General features: G+C 45.3%; 1 protein-coding gene across 5 annotated transcripts in view; it reads right to left on the bottom strand.

The window, feature by feature from the left end:
• The window catches only part of LOC119404699 (microtubule-associated serine/threonine-protein kinase 3), a 307846-nt gene that overhangs the window by 19011 nt on the left and 270053 nt on the right, over positions 1–18782 (bottom strand). For 4 of the 5 annotated variants that reach the window (XM_037671339.2, XM_037671342.2, XM_037671341.2 and 1 more), the window contains 15 exons: positions 17486–17805; positions 16446–16521; positions 14788–14997; positions 14106–14204; positions 13645–13777; positions 12458–12587; positions 11233–11407; positions 10153–10325; positions 9357–9427; positions 8999–9115; positions 8086–8196; positions 4366–4593; positions 3706–3854; positions 2208–2356; positions 546–819 (listed from right to left, as the gene is read on the bottom strand). In XM_037671339.2, the coding sequence (XP_037527267.1) occupies positions 546–819; positions 2208–2356; positions 3706–3854; positions 4366–4593; positions 8086–8196; positions 8999–9115; positions 9357–9427; positions 10153–10325; positions 11233–11407; positions 12458–12587; positions 13645–13777; positions 14106–14204; positions 14788–14997; positions 16446–16521; positions 17486–17805 (2415 nt within the window). The remainder of the gene's footprint in view (positions 1–545; positions 820–2207; positions 2357–3705; positions 3855–4365; positions 4594–8085; positions 8197–8998; positions 9116–9356; positions 9428–10152; positions 10326–11232; positions 11408–12457; positions 12588–13644; positions 13778–14105; positions 14205–14787; positions 14998–16445; positions 16522–17485; positions 17806–18782) is intronic. The other variant, XM_037671340.2, reaches the window with a different exon arrangement.

Below are 18782 nucleotides of genomic sequence, written 5' to 3'. Positions count from 1 at the left end.
GTTTTCGGTGCTCGAAATATTATTTTGCGGAAAATTTACCCCACGTATTGATCGCGCCCCGAAATTTGCGTCGATTAAAAAGAAAAAAGTGCGATCATTATGTGGGTAAATACGGTACAGTGTGAAATGCCAGATGCACAGGACATGATTACAGGCTCTGCTACGGCTGTTTATTTTAACTCGATGTAGACGAACAATCATGGAACAAAAGGTTAACCACTGATGGTCCCTTCAATACAAAACTGCCAATAATAAGAGTTGGCATGGTAGTTCACAGGAGTATGTGTTGTCACAAGGTTGCATCTAGCGCAACATAATGACAATGCTTTTGTTGTCAATGAACAATGCAGAGGAAAACATGCGATGAGGGGAAGAAGGAAGGACAGGACAAGGCTGTGTGTATTATGAAACGTAAATCTGGGCCGGCATTTGTTTCATTCCTTCTAGCGTACGTGTTTGCATGCCTGTGTTCCAGTAACATGCATTTTTATCAACTTGCGCAACTTCCAAGAGGTCTATGCAGGAGTACGCGTCCGGAGACTCACCGCATTGGTGGCGACTGCCGGCGAGGTCGGCGCGGTAGCGGCAGCGGAAGTGGTGGCGGTGGTGCCGAGGGAGGGCAGCGGCAGTGGCAGGGGCGCTGACAAGCGATGCTGGGATCGGCGTGACGTGTCCTCCTGGTCAACGGAGAGGGCGAACCGAGGCAAGTCCGCGATGCCTGGCCGTCTTCTCCGCTGCACCTGGGGGGACACCTCATCCGACTCCGTCTGCGATGACTCCGGAGTGCTCGTCAACGGCGGGCGCCCGCCCGGCGGTGGACTAGAGCGAGTGAAATAAAAGTTATTTTGTAAGGATGACGTTGCTAAGCCACACACAAACATGTTGCTCTCTGACATAATAATCATCACCACCACCATCATCATCAGCCTATTTAGGTCCAGTACGAAGGCCTCTACCAATGATCTCCAGTTTAACCTATCCTGTAGGAGCTGATTCCATTTTATCTCTGCAAAGCTTTATTGCGATAGCAATTATATGGACAGTCTCGGCTGGTTTTTGCCGCTGCCGTCATGCACCATATGTGTATAAGTATGTATATATATATATATAAAAGTCCCAAAGAAAAATAATTCAGGAAAATGCTTCCGAACACGGAATCGAACCAGCGACCTCTCGCTTCACAGTGTGTGGCGCTAACCACTACGCCACAAAGCGCAGATTTTTCAGGTAGCTAACGGCGAGCGTTATATACACACCCTTTACCGCTGGCAGGACTCAGAGACGGCAGGCGCTTATAAGCGTTTCTTCATTACCAGCGAGATGGCGCGAGGAGCGCAACGGGCGCATTTAAAGGTCGTTGGCCAGCTCGCTCGCTTCTTCTAATATTTGCGCAGGTTGAACCTTGCCCTTCCGCCGTCTGCTCGCGCGGTAGTTGCTGCCGGGGGACTGATGTTTCTGCAGCGTAGCAGCGCGTCCATCACGGGACCGCTTTTCTTGCTATTGCATTCATTCAATGTGACTTTTTTAATTTCATGATCACTCCACCTAACTCTCTGCCTTCCTCGATTGCATTTCCCATCCCTTGGCAACAACCATTCTGCTGCTCTCACTGTACACCTCTTGTCTGTCCTACACATCACGCGGCCATCCCAGGTCCATTTGTTTCGCCTGATGTCACCTAGAATATCCATTACCCCCGTTTGTTCCCTGACCCATTCTGCCGTCCTCCGATCTCTTAATTTTATGCCCATCATTTTCCGTTCCATTGCATGCTGCGTGCTCCTAGTTTTTCTCTAGTTGCTTGGTCATCCTCCATGTTTCGGCACCGTATGTTTGAACTCGCCGTATGCAGTGATTTGATACTTTTTGCTTTAATGACAGCGGCAGATTTCCTGTCATTACAGTGGACTCTCGTTCAACGGAACCTGAAGGGACCAGGAAAATATGTTCCGTTTAACAGGAGTTCCATTTATTGAGAGAGGAACCAGTGCGTGGAATTCAAGTACGAAACCAATCATATTAGAAGCAGTTGTTCCATTTAAGCAGCACTTCCGTTTAAGAGATTTTCGTTTACTGGAACTTTACTGTATACATATTATTGTATAAACTCCAATGTATTATTTTAATCGTGAACTCTTTGTCTTTCGCCGAGTTATCGAGCATTATCTTTGTCTGGAAGTCACGGAAAATGGCCAGGAGCTACTCACAGCTCAGGCGACGAGCCAGACTGGCGCCGCGTGGAGGCATCCCCAGGTCCGGGTGCCGGGGTGCGGAGGAGCATGGAATCTCCGCTGGAGTCCGACGGAGCTGAGTCCGTGCGGCTGAGCGAGCGACGGTGGCTTTCCTCACAGACATGCTGCATAGAAACAAAATCGACAGGTTGTTACAGGTCCGACTTTCACTTAAAAATGGTGGATGTGAAAAACACACATTCCTATACCATCTCTGAAGCACCGAGGGCAGGAAAGGCATGCCACAGATACAGAAAAGAGGGATAAGGAAATTTAGAAGCGTGAGCAACACCTTCACATTTTCTGCATTCCTGAGCAAGAAAAAGAGCCTGCTACATCACAGGAAGAAATAGATATGTGCTACACAATTTGACGTAAGTTTAAATTTGTCATTAATTGCAGTTGCAATTATGAAGCAACTGTTACATTGAAAATGGGCCAATAAATCCATGCAAATACAAATTCGCACGGCTTTCAGTGCATGTATCAGTCACCAAAACATGGGCAACATTGGCTGCTCAAGGCAAACATTGTACAGTACTCACGGATTGAAACATCGAAACTTTCAGTGTAACTAGTACTGGTATACGCAACTGATCCGAGATTACCGCGTTATGTTGCTAGGAAACTGGCTGCTGAAGGTAAAATTAGTGTGCTGATGTAAACGTGTTTGAGTCAAAATTACGCCGACATGGCACGAACTGAAGATGGCGGAAACAAAAGTATGTGCATTACTTAACCCTAAACTGTCACATTTCACTTCGAGAGGACTGCACATCGAGCACAAGGCATACAATTGATACGTTATTAAATGTCCAACAAACTCCATATCTTACTGTATTTACTTGTGTAACATCCAACTTATTTGAAAATCTTTGCACGAGGCAACGCTTGGCACGAGTCGAGTCCGTGGCCACTGACTGAAGCTGTAGGCAACGTCGTAAATAACCCCCCCCCCCCCTTAAAAGTAATGCAAATACCAGCCCACCTGTATACACCACGCATACATTTGATCCTGATTCAGCACTACAGTTCAACATTTGTTCTTTCTTCCACATTCATGCCCACGATGTTTGCTTCTGTCGTCATTGTGAGACAGTCGTTGCACGGATGCGATGACATTACTCGAAAGTTTCTTTTTCACATTCTTTTTATCACGAAAGTTGAGGGTGCCAGTCTCACACAAGTAAACACAATAGTTCTGCGCCCATGTTTGTCGGTTTGTGTCTTCTCTTTGTCACCGTACTTTAAGCGTCACATCTAGTTTCCTCAAGTAGCGAACCAACTAGCTCGGCAACATGCCATGTTATACCAAGAAGTTATCTGCTAAAAGACACTGCAGATCAAGAGCCAGTTCACTGCTACAATTTTAGAGTGACACATTTCTCAACTGCGGTACTTGAATAGCTTTAGCAGTGTTTCCTGTTCAGCGTGAAACAAAATATCGCGTAGCAGTTAAATGCTGCCCCCTCACCCTGAGCAAGTTCTCTTCCTCGAGCTCTTTCTCAATGCGAGAGTAGACCTTCCGGTAGCGCGGCGAGCACGATGAGAAGGATGAGAAGGTGACTTCCTCCCCATCGTCATGGTCTTCCGAGTCGTCATGTTGGTACCGGTCCGTCCGTGCTGCGCGGACAAGAAGTCGTCTCAGAGACAACGAGAACAAGTGCATTTCACTTCTCTTCTTGTGATACTTACAGCCCTGAAAGAGAAGATTGTAAGAGGCAAGAACAAGACTTTTGCTTGTGAGACTGAACGGTAATATGTATTTAACAAAATGAAGCAAGCCATAAGCCAGAGAAAGCATAAGGGGAACTAAGCCTTCCTTGAACTGAAGTGTAGCAGTAATAAAAAAGGGGATACAAGACTTAATGAAAAGACAGCTTGCCACGAGCCGAACTCAAACCCAAAACCTCCACACATGTGCAATGCTTTTCCTATTGAGCTAGTATAACGGCCGGTAAAGCTGGAGTGTTAGCCAATGCCACTAACTATCTGTTAAAAGTTGTTCTGGATGCTACTAACAATAAATACAGCACTTGCATGACACCCCCGACCAATCTTGCTCATTAGACGAGTCTTTTCGCAGTAAAAGATAGCACGCGAGCGAAAGCAACGCAAGAAGAGGAAGACCCACTGTCAAAGTAGCTGGTGTCCTCCTCGTCCTCGAGTTGAGGCACGAATTCGGCCTTCTGCCGTAGGAGGGAGTCCCAGTCGACGTCGTTGAAGAACGGATGCTCCTTGACCTCGTGCGCACCCCCCGTTCCCAGACGGTCGAGCGGGTTCTGCTGCAGCAGCTGGGACACGAGGTGCCTGGCATCCTCGGGCAGTGGCCAGTCTTCGTCCTCGGGCCACTCGATCTCGTCTGTCAGAACAGGGAAGGTTAACCTATTTGAGGCACTTTGTACACATCTGAATACACAGCTTGTTTTAAAAATGTAGCATTTTAGGGTCCCGACTTGTGCATCCACTGTCTCATGTCGCATGGTCATGCAGTGGTCAATACTGGCCTAAAACAATGCTAATGATGCTCACAACCAGGGTAAAATAAACTAACAAGGTCTAAAATAATATAAACTACAAAAATAAGCAAGACTTAATTGCAATAATTTACCTAAAATCGCAAAAAATTCTTCTGAAACATCCGGCTGATACCCGTGCCGTGCAAGAAAGGGTGCCACCGCCTTGGTTTGGTTGAGGCGGTGGCAAGCGCACAATTGCTAAGGGAATCACTGGGTTACACGTGCTATGCACTTCCTCAGTGGAGCTGTATTGACCGCAGGATTTAGAACTACACCAAGACCTACACAAGAACGACATTAATTCAGGATTTCGTGAGGGATTTAACTACACCAAGGTGTACACAACAGCATTAGCGCAGGATTCAGAACTGCACCAAGACCTACACACAAGAACTAAATTAGCGCTACGTTTTTTTGCTCATTGTGTCGATCAGTGGTGATCGCTTTGCCGAAGGCACTACCATGCTCAACAATTCATTCGACTTGCCGCATCCCACGAGCCACGCCAAAAGTATAATTTTTCTTTGCTCGAAATGAACATAACCGAAAATGAAATTGCACTGTATTTGCAGCCTGAGATTTGATTCTACTTACGCAAAAACAGAACATGAATGACTTAAGCACAAATATTAAACTATGGTTTAATTAGGATTAGTTACTATAGAACACACAAATAAACATACGACATTGAAACAGAATATCGAGGGCCTTGAAATAATGTGTAAATTTGACGTATTTACAGACAGTTCTCCATAGGTTGCACCTGAAAGTGTTAACCTCTTAAAGGGACACTAAAGGCAAATAACAATTTATGTCAGAGTGAAAGCCCAATGTATGACAACTTCTAAAACGGCAATATTATCAACAGCAGTGCCCTACTTACCGAGAAATTAAGCTAAATGTATCACATGATGAGCGCCACGAGTGGGACATTTTCCAAGTGATCCCGATGACGTAGGGAAGTCGGCCTACAATAAATCACTAGTAATCAAACTAGCAGCAGTAAAAAAAGAACATTCCGAGCAACAAAAGACGTAATAAAATGCTGTTTGTTCGTTTCCGCTTGATTCATGGAAAACAAAACCTCCGTGACGTTGCCATGGGGAACGGCGCGCGTGGGTCAAACATGGTTCAAAGGTTCCATTTTCGCCGAACTGTGCCTCGCCGTCTCAGTGGTAGTTTCGGGATCGCGTACTGCCGTGCGTGTTTTGCGCACTCGTGAAAGTCGCTCTGACAGAAAGTTCGACAAAATGCCGCATGCGTGTGATATTGCCGGATGCCCGAATGGTGCACAACGCCAGTGCTGCAGCAAGGAAACCGGTGTGTCTTTTCACTGGGTGCCGCGGAATGAACCCTTACGCTCGAAGTGGCTTAGTGTCATGCCATTGCGCCAGTGTGCTAAACAGTCAAAACCTCTGTGTGTGTGCTCGCTGCACTTTCGTACTGAGGATTACGAGACCAACCACAACTTGGTGACGGCTTTGAATGTGCCCATCTGAGCAAGTATTTGCCGCAGCGCCGTTGTTGCTACTGTGGGTCCCGCTACTTCCGCTCGGCTGCTACTAGTGTCGGCGGCCGCGCAGTAAAAGCGGGCAACGTTGGGCACGGCAGCAGTGACGTATGAGAGTCGTATTTTCAGGCGGGAGATTTGAAGCGCGCTAACGCGATGCGGACCACTAAAAACGTGATTTTATTTCAAAATAAGCACTTCCTTGGCACAAAAGCAGCACTACGAGGTTTCTGGACCGCTATTTCAACAATCAACGTCGACTTAATATTTGCCTTTAGTGTCCCTTTAAGTGCCCATTAAACCACAAAAATTTTTTTCGAAAATTTCCAATATTTTTCATGACGTGAAATGCTTCAGTAACGCGTTCAAAATAGAAAAATGCTTGCAAAAACATTTTATGGCAGATAATGCTTTATTCGTCATTTTTCGCACAGTCATGTAATGCCCCATACCTGGGGCATTTGAGGCGTACTATTTCGAAATAAATTTCTGCAACTCCAGAAAGTAAGGGTTCCATTTGACTTGTAGTGCACAAAATGCACTATTCCTCGATAGTTCAATTCAAACTAGATGAGGCTACCATCTGTGTGGTAGCGTTCAAAGCATGGCACTGCGCCATGTTTGTTTACAATGTGCGGGAAACACAAGGTGCGCATTTCGGCATTTAGTGTGCAGACTCTCATTCAATAAAGGCGCCAATCATGGAACCCGTGCTGCCATCTATGTTTTAAATAGGAAAACACCATTTGACGAGCTGGGCTCATAAAAAGCCTCTTGGGAATTTCCTGAAGAGCCGTGACAAGCACAGGTCCTCACAAGCAAAAAAATGGCGACTGCTCGTGACGAGTTCGGGTCGTCATAAGCGCATTAAGGGGTTAAGGACAGGTAAGCAGGTCGTGCAGATGGACAAAAACCGTATCTATTCATGACAAAAAAAAACTGCGGCACAGACAATCCAGCATGCCTTCAGGATTTGAATAGTCCCCTAAATGACCCTCTCACAAAGGAAGTGCTTTTCCACAGAGTTACATTCTACGTACCTCATTTTGAAAAAGTGGGAACCTCATCGAGGGTCACCCAGTACAGTACAGTGTGAATCCCTATCATGCAAGATCAGGAATGTTTTAAACGAAGAATGATTTAACAAAAGGGGATCATGCCAAGTTGCAAGCAGACACCAGCATTGCTAGGTTCAGTAACTTCTTTTACACTGCCTTCTTCAAATGAGCAAGATAATAATCTCTTACAATAACAGATAAGCCTTAAGCACCTTGTGCAGGTAGTATAGACCACTGCACAGTCACTTATGTCAGAGACTGCAGTAATTCTAGCCACCGATTCCAACTATTCAATGCATGGTCACCACAACAGATGCTACTGGTTTAAAAAGCTACCATGAAAATTGCCATAAGTGCTACAGACTACAGTCTGTTGTTTACTATGACTGGTAAATATGTACTGTAGAACTTCCCTAATATGTTTTGCTTTTGCTTGAGACTTAGTGAAATATGATGCAGCTGCAAAAAATGTAAGTACTACTACGTAAACAGGCTGAGGATGCTAGAATTACGAGTTACAGCCGAGAAAATGACGCAGCAAAGTTTTACTATGCTAGCCTTCTATCTCAATCTTTCGTCATTACGTTGAATAACCTGTGCTTTTGGAGCTAACTACATCAGCACAAAGTTACCGCACGTGCATACATGAAGCATGACAGTAGTAATAAACAAACTAATATGAACGAAAAGCACAGACAGGAAACATTCCTTTACGCCAGCCGTCTCCGCCAGACATGCAACTGGGAAACAGCTCTCTAATTGCTTACCATTGATGACGTGAGCAAAGAGTTCCTCGGGGGTCTCCCCGAAGAAGGGCACACAGCCGACTAGAAATTCGTACAAAATAATTCCCATCGACCACCAGTCCACGGGCTTGCCTGCAATGCATAGACGGCAAGAAAGACGGGGACAAAAACAGTGAGTGACAGAGGATAGATGAAGTAAGCATGAGCAGTACGAATAACTGTCAAGGTTTTCACGAGTGCAAGGCTGCTTAACGAGTCTGGCTGCCTCATAATTCAGTGCATATCAAATGAGAGACTTGAGCTTAGTATAAGAATCAATGTGAAAATATAAGCTACTAGTCAAATAAGCTAGACTGGGCTGTTGGGCCTTAAACTGGGAACGACCTGAAATAAAGATAACTTTACACTTCCCCGAACAATGACAGTCTATCTTGTGTGGCTTTCCTGTAATGCCACACGTGCATTGCGTTCCTGACAAGAGAGTTGCGAGTGCACAGTGACATGAAATAATTATGAAATTGCTTGGGGACAAAATAAACCGCAAGGCGTGCATATTTTTATTTGAATGCATGTGGTTTCAGGCATTGAGTACTAAGTAATGGGGTTGAGTAACGGCCGTGGTAGCTTGTCAGGGTAAGGTGTTGTGCTGCTAAGCTCAAGGACGCGGGTTCGATTCCCGGCCACAGCAGCTGCATCTTGATGGGGGAAAGATTCAAGAACACTCAAAACTGTCATTCACGTGGGTAGGTGCCTCGTCAAGCTGCTTGGCTTAGCAAGTTTTATGCATTGCTCCTTCCTCAGTAATGAAGGAAAATAAATTTATGATTTGAAATTCTAAAGCCTGGTCTGTTTTCTTTTCAACATCAAAAGGAAGGAAAGAAGCATGCTCGCAAATTTAAGTTTTATGGCGAGATGAACGCTCAAAGTAGCTTACCGTATCCCTGGCGCAGAATGACCTCGGGGGCGATGTACTCGGGCGTACCGTAGACCTGCTTGTCGTTGAACTGCTTCGTTTCCTTGTCGAGGTAGCCCTCATACAGGTTGGTGGCCACTGCGGGCAACATAATGACATTAGTTGCTAGCCGGTTGATCGCGGATAAATGTGTGCATGCAAAAAGCCAAGACTACTGTAGCTGAATACTTAGTATGAAGTACCATGTCTAGAATAAAGCAAAGAAGGGTAAACCGTGCGTGAATGTTAGGAGCACATTACTGTGTCAAACTATTTGATCAGTGCTGAAAGGAGCAATTGCAGTAAGAAGCTGCTGGAACATTAAGGAGAGGAAACTCACGGTTCATGAGTCCAACCTTGGACAGACCGAAGTCAGTCAGCTTGATGTGGCCCATGTTAGTGATGAGCAAACTGGAACAGTGCGAAGAAGCAATATTTTTTTCAATGTAGTATCCAGTTGTATACAATGCCCATAAAGAGCACGAATTTGGAATTGTGATGTTATTAACCATCAGCGCTAAACAAACTAGCCTGAGCATGTCATGTGGCGAGAAAAAAAAAAAAGAAGGCTGCACGTTCAGAGAAACATTCTACACGACTTGTTACAGGTTGGGAGGTGCATTAATGACGGGAGAAGTAAATACTGCACGCATGTGCCCCAGGTCAAGATGTCTTACTCTCAGTGTAAAAGATCTCACCGTGAAGCTTTCTTTTAAGGCACATGTGTTCCATAAAAGCGTAAAAATAAAATATGATGCTTTGAAAAAGAGGGTGGCATCTGCGTGAGCACAGCATTGCTGTCCAATAAATTACTGGTTTATCACTGTCAGTGACTGTGTCACGCACATGCCACGAGTTTCTTTGGGCACGCACATAGATTGCACCCCATTCTGTTGTCACAACAGAACAGTTTCTCTTTATTCTGTCTTTTGTGTGAAATGTATAGTGCAGTAAACTGAACTCTACCATAGTAAAATTCCCTTAAGTCAGTGTTCCTTCCTTTTTCTGCTTCCTATGCTTGTGCCTTGCTTCCTCTTATTACCGGGTAATGCTGGAATTTTAAGAATAACGTCCCGAACCGCTAGCAGGTAGCATCGACTCAAAGAGGCAAGTCTGCAAGAGGTAATGTGGCTCACTTGTCGGGTTTGAGATCACGGTGGACGATGCCGTAGCTGTGCAGGTACTCAACGGCGAGCACAGTCTCGGCAAAGTAGAACTGGGCAATGTCCACGGGCAGTGGGCCCATGTTCTTGAGCAAGGTGGCTGCGTCGCCCCCTTCCACATACTCCATCACCAGGCACAGATGGCGCTACGTGCGGTCAGTAAAACGAACTGTTAGTCCATGAGTCGAGAGAAGCAAGGGACATCATAGATGTCTACCTGTAATGCTAGAATACAATCAGACTCAAAAATATGGGTTTACTCCAAGTAGCCTTGGTCAGCATTTCAGGTAAGCTCGTGAATGTTAATGCTACGATTAGGCAGTTGAAAAATACTAATTTCCCCTGCCATGTTGTTACTGGTGGTTTGTACCATTAACACATCACGACATGACAGATGTGTGCATATATATTGATTTATTCCCACTATTTATGTACTGTTTATGCTCGCTGTGTCTTTCAGCGAAAAGGAACTGAACATTGCAACTCTGGAATGACTAACTGTCTCGTTTACGTTAGCTTCAACTGCAAAAGTAAATTTTAAGAAACACAGGCAGACATCAGCAAGCTTTCACAATTAAAATGGCCAGTCAAACCCACATAGGCTGTGCTGTAACTGAACACAAATACAAGATACAATGTACTTTGTGCATAGACAAGCCTTTTGCAGAGGTAATGTTAAGAGGCACGTGACTGAGGTCTGATGTTAGCGACAGTTAGTGTGCCTAAAAAGTTGGCATATACCGAATAATTTACCCGACCCTTTCTTAAACAGCATTTCTCACTTTTATCATTGCTTAGAATAATCTCAATGATCAACTTGTTTTGTTTGATATTCCACTGCGTGTGCTGAAAACGACATCACTAAGTTCTCGCCACAAGCAAGGTGCTTCGGAGCACAAGAGCATGACCTGTATTTCGTTGCATACTATACTATTGAACGGGCCACTAGCCACTTTAGCTTATCGGTCCGAATAATCTTTGTATATGCAATTTTCTGTTCATGCAAATAAGGTTCCATTGATTGATTGATTAAAGAGCCAAGGCATGAGTCACCTTGGTCTCGAAGCTGCACAGCATGGAGACTACGAAGGGGTTGTCGGTGAAGCTGAGAATGTCGCGCTCGGCGAACACCTGCTCCACCTGATTGCGCAGCACCAGATTCTGCTTGTTGATCTTCTTCATGGCGAAGCGCTGGTGGCTCTCCTTGTGGCGGACCAGGTACACGGCCCTGAAGAAACGGGACAGGCCAAACACACATGGTTACGCTCGGCCCACCAAATGCGCTTGAGAAGGTTATGGTGCAGCTTCATCGAAGGTAGTGTATCGTGGGAAAAAGAAGCCACTATACTTGGTTACAACTATTACTGCAAATCCACTCTGCGGTATCCTGCAACGTGGTGGAAGGGTTAACAAAGGAAAATTGATAACCACCCGTTTGTGGCAGGAAGCATTTCTCGGAAAGAAAGCTTCTTAGTTGCCGAAAAGTTCGTCCTGGTCAGGGGATCGAACCTGGGACCAATCAATGCCTTTCCAGCACGGTCGCTCAACCAATTGAACTAACCAGGAAGCTAGCAATTGGCAGTGCGAGAGCGAATTCATCGACAACTAGAAGCACGTGGAAAGTATTACTGCAAATCAGTTCCACAGTATCCCGCAAGATAGCGGAAGGGTTAAGAAAGGGAAATTGACTGGGTACCGGGTTCAATCCCCGAAGCAGGACGAATTTTTTGGCAACTACGAGGCGCTCTTTCCGAGAAATCTGCATGGATTTCCTCGTGGCTTCATGCTACAAACTGGTGGTCGTCAATTTCCCTTTCTTAACTCGGTTGCAATGTAAGAAAAAAAAGCATGAGCTCCGCCCACACCCATTGCTGCCCCTTCCACAGAGAATTTGCATAAATGCTCCACCCAATAGCGCTTACTCACTTTTGCGACAACAAGCACTTCTCGAGTGTTTCAGGTAGTTGACTTTCTCATACAGACATGCGTTTGTGTCGTTGGTATTAGGTTGGAAACTTGAGCATCCTAGCAAATTTCGTCAGGGATTCTGCATCCCTGCTTAGCCAAACTTCATGTCTTAGGTAGTAACTACAGACCTCTAATCTCTTCATATGCAAGTACTGGCCTTAACCGAGGAAAAGTACTTGCAGTTCGATTAGAAACTAGCTAGCACGACTGTCTTTTGCAGGCGAAGGGCAGATGAGCCACGGTTTTGTGGGCGGAGTTTACATTTTTTCTTAAAGGTTGTAATGGAGTATAGAGACATCCATCCACTCACCCGTAGGCACCGTTGCTTATGAGCTTGATAGTTTCGAAGTCGTCCTCGCAGGGTGTTTTTGTCAGCGGCTTCTTTTCTTCGACCTCGGGCACCGAATCGAGCTGGTCAGCAGACTCCTCTGCGGCCAGATCTGAACAAAAGGCAGAAACGCAACGTTTTTTTTCACACTCCGTGCGGAAAACAAAAGAACACTGCACACGGCTATGCATTTGAATACCAACCCTAAGAAAGAGTTCAACTCTTTAGGTGTACGTTGAAATGGGCAGCGCGAAAACACGAGCACACACAAAGAAGGAACACACACCACAGTGCAGTGTGTGTTCCTTCTTATTGTGGTGCGTGTTTCTCGTGTCCTCGTGTTGTTGCACTGACCATTTCAACATGTATGAACTCCAACTTGCCCAAATGTTCATTCTTCTGCAGTTCAACTCTGCCTAACTCGACCGCAGAAATTAGGCAACAAATTGAAACTGGCCATGCCAGGTATCTTGCACTTTTCATGACAAATGACCGATTGCCATGGCAGGCTTCTGGCTGGAGAGTCGACCTAAGACTGTACGGACAAAAAATTACAGGAGGCTGTTGAAAGGAAGGCATTACATGCCATCTCAAACTGCTAAAGCTGGTTCAATGGCAACCGACAGTGATGACAACAACAGCACGTCATCAGCAACGATTGGCCTTATGAATGATGGCAGGACAAAGATGACGTATGAAGAAGGCAGCTCGATGATGACATGACATTAGCATGACCACTTGCATGTTGCCAGAAACATCATCCCTGACAACGCACACAGAAAGGGCCCAAAGACATGCATAGCACATATTACCTGCAGACTATAGTTTTCAAGATATGGCACAGTGCTCACAGACTGGAACACGACAATTTATGGTTAAGCAATTATTCCCACCGTCTTCAGTTAGCGTCATATAGGTGTAATTTCGACTTGAACACTTACATCAGAGTCAACATTGCCTTTAGTGGCCAGATTCACAGCGACATGATGCAGCTGTCTCGAGCAATTGTGCATACCAGTCATTGGAGTAAAAGTTTTGGCGTTGTGTTGCAATCTGCGAGCACTTTACAACATGGCTGTGCACCATGGCTGTACACCATGGCTGCACACCATGGCTGTACAACACTGCAATTGTGGAAAAGTGTCATCGTTGAGGAGGAAGCGTCTAACCTGCAAAGGGGTCCCGGTTCAGTCCTAGCTTGTTGATGATGTACTGAGGTATGTCGGTGGAGATACCCTGCACCACCTTGGCCTGGCCTTCAGCCGCCTCCAGCAGCCGATAGAACTCCTCGGGGTCGAATTCCTGCGTAGAATGTCGGCATAAAGCACTTATCTTTGCACTAGTCAACACTGCCCACAATTTTCGGGAAATACAGCAACTTTCCATGTGGGTTTCTTTTCTGGAGAACTGAGGTTCTCTATAGGAAAAAGCATTATAGATTGCTTTTGTAGTCTTGTGCTGCTGTCCAGGTGAGGTTTTTTTTCTTTCATGAAATTTGCTTCACACTGCCTATTTCTGCAGAACTGTAGTTTGCCATATGCTGCATGCGAGGAGTTCGCAGTTACCAGCAGTCAAAACCTTTCAAGCCCTCAGCCAAAGAAAAGAACTGCAAATGAAGGAAAGAACTGACCAGGCATTCCAGCAGTCGCGCAGGCCTGGACACGATGAGCAACAACTTGCGCACCAGCTTGCGCAGGTGGTGGGCAGCATCTGGCGATTTCTCCTGACACTGCGGGGCAACAGAATTCAGTTCTAACGGCTTCTTTTCCTGTTAATGTTACAATAACTTTTCCTACTAATGTAAATAATGGGAGGCACCACATAAACCTCTTGCTATTTTAAAACCCACTTATGTATGACCGACACATATTTCCTGTACGGCTGCTAAGCCTTCTGGGTAAGGCACTTTCCTCACACTTTCCAAGTACACTGTCTTTTTCTTGGTCTTTAAAAATGCTGGTAGTAACCTGCACCACCATAGAATACATGCCGACGAAAACTCTGAGCGTCGAACCAAACGCTTCCACCATATCAATCGATTTCAGTACGAGAAATTTGACATAAAACTCATAGAAGCATACATGATACGTTGAAGCGAGGAACTGCACATTGCTTAATGAACCATTTACCAATTAGGTAATTGCTAATTAAGGTGGACTTAGCCATGATTTCAATCTTGTTTTGGTACGATTGTACTCTGGCCAGCAATAAAGTTGAACAGGCCATGTAGTTCTTTCAATTTTCTTCGCTTGAGCCATGTGGGGTTAAAACACTGAGCTACATTTGAGAGATGCGCTCGTCTATTTCCTCACCTCAGTGAGCAGCTTTTCGAGACTCTCGTACATCTCGTAGAAGTACTGCGACGTGACGAGCTTGTCGTGCGACTTCTGCAGGCAGTCGCGTGCGAGCTCGATGATCTGGTGGTGGGCAAAGCGAGCAACAGCGTCGCAGGCGTGCTGCGCGTCAAGCTCTGCCTCTTGGCTCACAAACTGCTCAAGCCGTTCCTCCATCTGTTGAGTGGCCTGAGGAGAACGCACGATTGGTCCACAAATTTCACGAATTAAATTGAATTCATGAAATCCTCCTAGCAAGCAGCCCAGTTAGGCCCGTCTTATGCCACACGCTTTTACACTTATTAAAAACAAGGTCACCCTTCCACAACTCACTTTAAGTTCTGGGGCACCAACTGTGTAATTCTGATGTATTCCGTTTTGCTATGAATAATAAATTGTTCTGTTCTACATGTCCACAAATTTCCATATGTCCACATGCTAATCTATCTAAGGGCCTCTCTCCTATATAACCTTTTTTTTTTAGTGCTTCTATCTATTGCTCAATGTCAACGCACTTGTGGCAAACTCCATCCAGTCCTGTGCCACCTTGGACTAAGGGAACGTAAGCGCATGCTTTCCCTTGGCAACCATTCCGATGAACTCCAATGGAGCACAAATTATCTATGCTAGGCACCATCTGTACTGCTTGTCCCAACCTTCTCGAAACGTACCAACTAAAATAGCAGCACTGCTGTGTTTGCCTTCTAGTTCATATTGCCAGCTTCCTATCTTTTATAATTGTGAGTATAATCTCAAGTTACACAGCTTATTTCAACTTACTCTGAATACAGAAAAACAAAGACTGGCGTAGACTTGGACATTCTTAAAGGGACCGTCAACTGATTTTTCTCGACCCAGTTTTTTACGGCGCGACAGGAAGCTGACCCTTCGTAGCGTTTGAAGCTGCAGTGGTTTATCCTAAAAGCACGTAGTTATTTTATAAGCAGTATTTTTCTATCTGAAAGCCGCCAAACACGCATGAAGGCTTGCTCCAACAACGCTGAGAATTGATAGTGATGCCGCTAGCCCTTGTGAAAGCCGTCGTTGTTCTGCTTTCGCAGGAGTTACTGTAGCTATGCTTAACCACCTTTATTTTGAGCTTTCCAACCATTTTTGAAAATAGCAAGCTGTTACAATGAGATGATGTGGCTTTATACACCTTCTCGGTATTTGTACAGCGTTGTGTGCGCCTGCGCCCAAGGTTGCCTGTGCCTGTGTCATGGGTGGTTTGTCCCGGCATGGGATCATTACGCCAAGCGAAGGCAGCGCCACTATGTTGCATACAACTAACGCAGGCCTATATGTACATTTTTATGGAGTAATGTCTTTTAATATAAATAAATGAACAATATTTCAGTACTAACAGAAAAGTCATCGAACGCATACACCATCAATAGTCACGTGACCGGCTTCATCGGACCGTTTATGATTTTGCAGCCAGAGGCGCCAAAGGTCATTTTTCGCGACTTTCAAGAAGAAATAAAAATATAAATCCACCTCTCACAAGATAAACAGGGTTGGTTTGAGTCAATGCGACGGACAATCTTTCCATCAGTGCAGTCATCTCATTTCATGTTCTGGGCAGTTGTCGGTCCCTTTAATCAATGGCAGATGAACCTAAGGGCTTGTGCGCTCACCTTTGGAAAGCGTTCCTTGTAGACACTGTTCATAAGAACGATCTCGTTGTCTATCCCGGGTGACCGCATGGGACTACTGGAGGGAAGAGGGCATCGATCGGGGCAAAAGAGAGGGCCACAGACTGCGGGTTATTAACCGCACCCAAGCACTTCGTCAATGACACTGAATGTATTCATTTCCCCTCGCAAAGACAGTAACGTGCGAGTGAGGTCCACCCTAACACTCTGGGCACAGTAATACTTACATTGCAAATATAATGTAGTAGTTATACAAAAATAATGCTGCCAAAGTAAAGAAAATCTGATATAACAATCCATTATGATGGTGGAGAGACTACTAGTAAAGGTGAGGCTGTGCTTAAAAAACCTGTATAATTTAAAGTCTCACGTGGATCACAACATAGCAGAAAGAGCAATAGGTTGTTGTACAAGATACATTTTGTAGGACAAAAAGAACAAAAACATGCCAATTATGTGGCATTGTACAGGATACGCAAATATTACCACGAACATGCGTTCTAAACAGTCACTGTAGGAGGGTGAGTTGCCCTTTCACAGCGGAGCTGATAAGCTTTTTGTTATGCCGTGCAAAGTTGACAAGAAACTTATCAGCAGAAGCCGGCGCGTGCTCTCTTTATCCTCTTCTTAGTCTTCATGTTTAGTCAAGCCAAGCCAAGCTATGCTAAGATCAAGTTAATTAGGCCGAGCCATGCTAAGATCAAGCTAATTAAGACAATGTTAATTGAGACTATATTAGATCATGCTAAATAATATCTTGGTAATTAAGACCTTGCTAGTTAAGATCTTGCTAATTATGACTGTGCTAATGAAGACCATGTTAAATAAGCCCTGGCTGATTAGGACCTGCTAATTAAGACCTTGATGGGTCAACCACAAGCTCTGCTGTTAGTCCAGCCTTCCACCCCTAGTGCAAGCTGCCCGCATTTTTCTGTCCCCATCTTCTATCGCGCTGTGTTCCTTCCAGTTCTATCAGAAGCTTTAATTCTAGCGTCAACATCGGTTCAGCCCCGATAACCTACCTGAGGCTTCGCGACCGTGGCCTGATGATGGGCGACGCAGAGCCCGACGACGTCGTGGGCGTGGCGTGCATCCCGGGCGAGCCGTGCTGCTGCTGGTGCTGGTGGCCGTCGTCCTCGAGGCCCGGGTTGCTCTCGTTGCTGGAGAAGTGCCGCGACTGGTGCACGTGGTGGATGTGGTGGGCGAACGGGTGGGGGTGGTGCTGGTGGTACTGGTGCGGCGGAAAGTAGTGCGGCGGGTGGCCGACCGGAGTGCCCGCCGGCTCATCCGGCGTCGGCTGGTAGGGCAGCAGGTGCAGCTTCTCCTGGCTGGAGCACTGGGACTGCGAGGGAGAGGAGACACCGATCAATTAATTAAAATAATGATGATGTATTAACGCATGTGCTTTCATGTTATGTACAGTCTATTTCATTTATTTATTTCGTATACTCACAGGCTCCATCTGCTAGCTCACAAAAAGATCATGTGCTATGTGACGGCAGCAGGCAAAAAAAAAAGTGTTCCACACTTGCTGTCATGGCTATAAGCGGTGCTGACTAACACTCCCAAGTTTCAATCCACTGATATACCCAATTAAGTGTACGCAAGGACAACCACCGCCGTAGCTCAATTGGTAGAGTATCAGACGCGTTAGTTGAAGGTTACATAAAAGACAACAATTGAGGAGCACATAACGCATGCTACACAGTTCCATAATTATGAACAGAATGACAATTCAATAAAAAAAGAACATAAAATAAAGAAAATGTGAATTAACATCTGTGAGCTTACATTATACTGTAATACAAGTCAGCACAACTTCTAATTAAATACATAATGAAGTTAATAACAAACAGGACTAAAATAATTGCTAACTGCTAGCCAATAATCCATAATTATACAGTCGCAGTCAATGTCACTTGCAACACAAAGCGCATGGCCTCACAAGCTCCAAGGTCACCCATGGCTTCCACTAGCCCTTATTTCCACAACTAAACGCTGTTCTCCCACATGGGCATGATCCCAAGTGAGAAAATATCGTTTAGTTGTGGAAATGAGGGCAAATCGTAGCCATGTGCAATCTTTCAGCTCGTGAGGCCACGCGCTTCCATTCTGCAAGTCATATTGACTGTACAGTGCTCACGAATTGAAAGGAGACATTAAACATTTAATATAACGACTGGTATGCACAGCTGCTCGAGATAACTGTGTCATGTCACTGCGAAATTTGGCCACTAAAGACAATGCTGGCTCGGATAAGTGTCTGAGTCAAAAGTACACCTATATGACACAAACTAATCACAGTGGAAACAAAAGTAC

The sequence above is a fragment of the Rhipicephalus sanguineus genome, chromosome 9, assembly GCF_013339695.2.
Source record: "Rhipicephalus sanguineus isolate Rsan-2018 chromosome 9, BIME_Rsan_1.4, whole genome shotgun sequence".
NCBI classification, from domain to species: Eukaryota; Metazoa; Arthropoda; class Arachnida; order Ixodida; family Ixodidae; genus Rhipicephalus; species Rhipicephalus sanguineus.
This window is presented reverse-complemented; position numbering and strand designations above follow the sequence as displayed.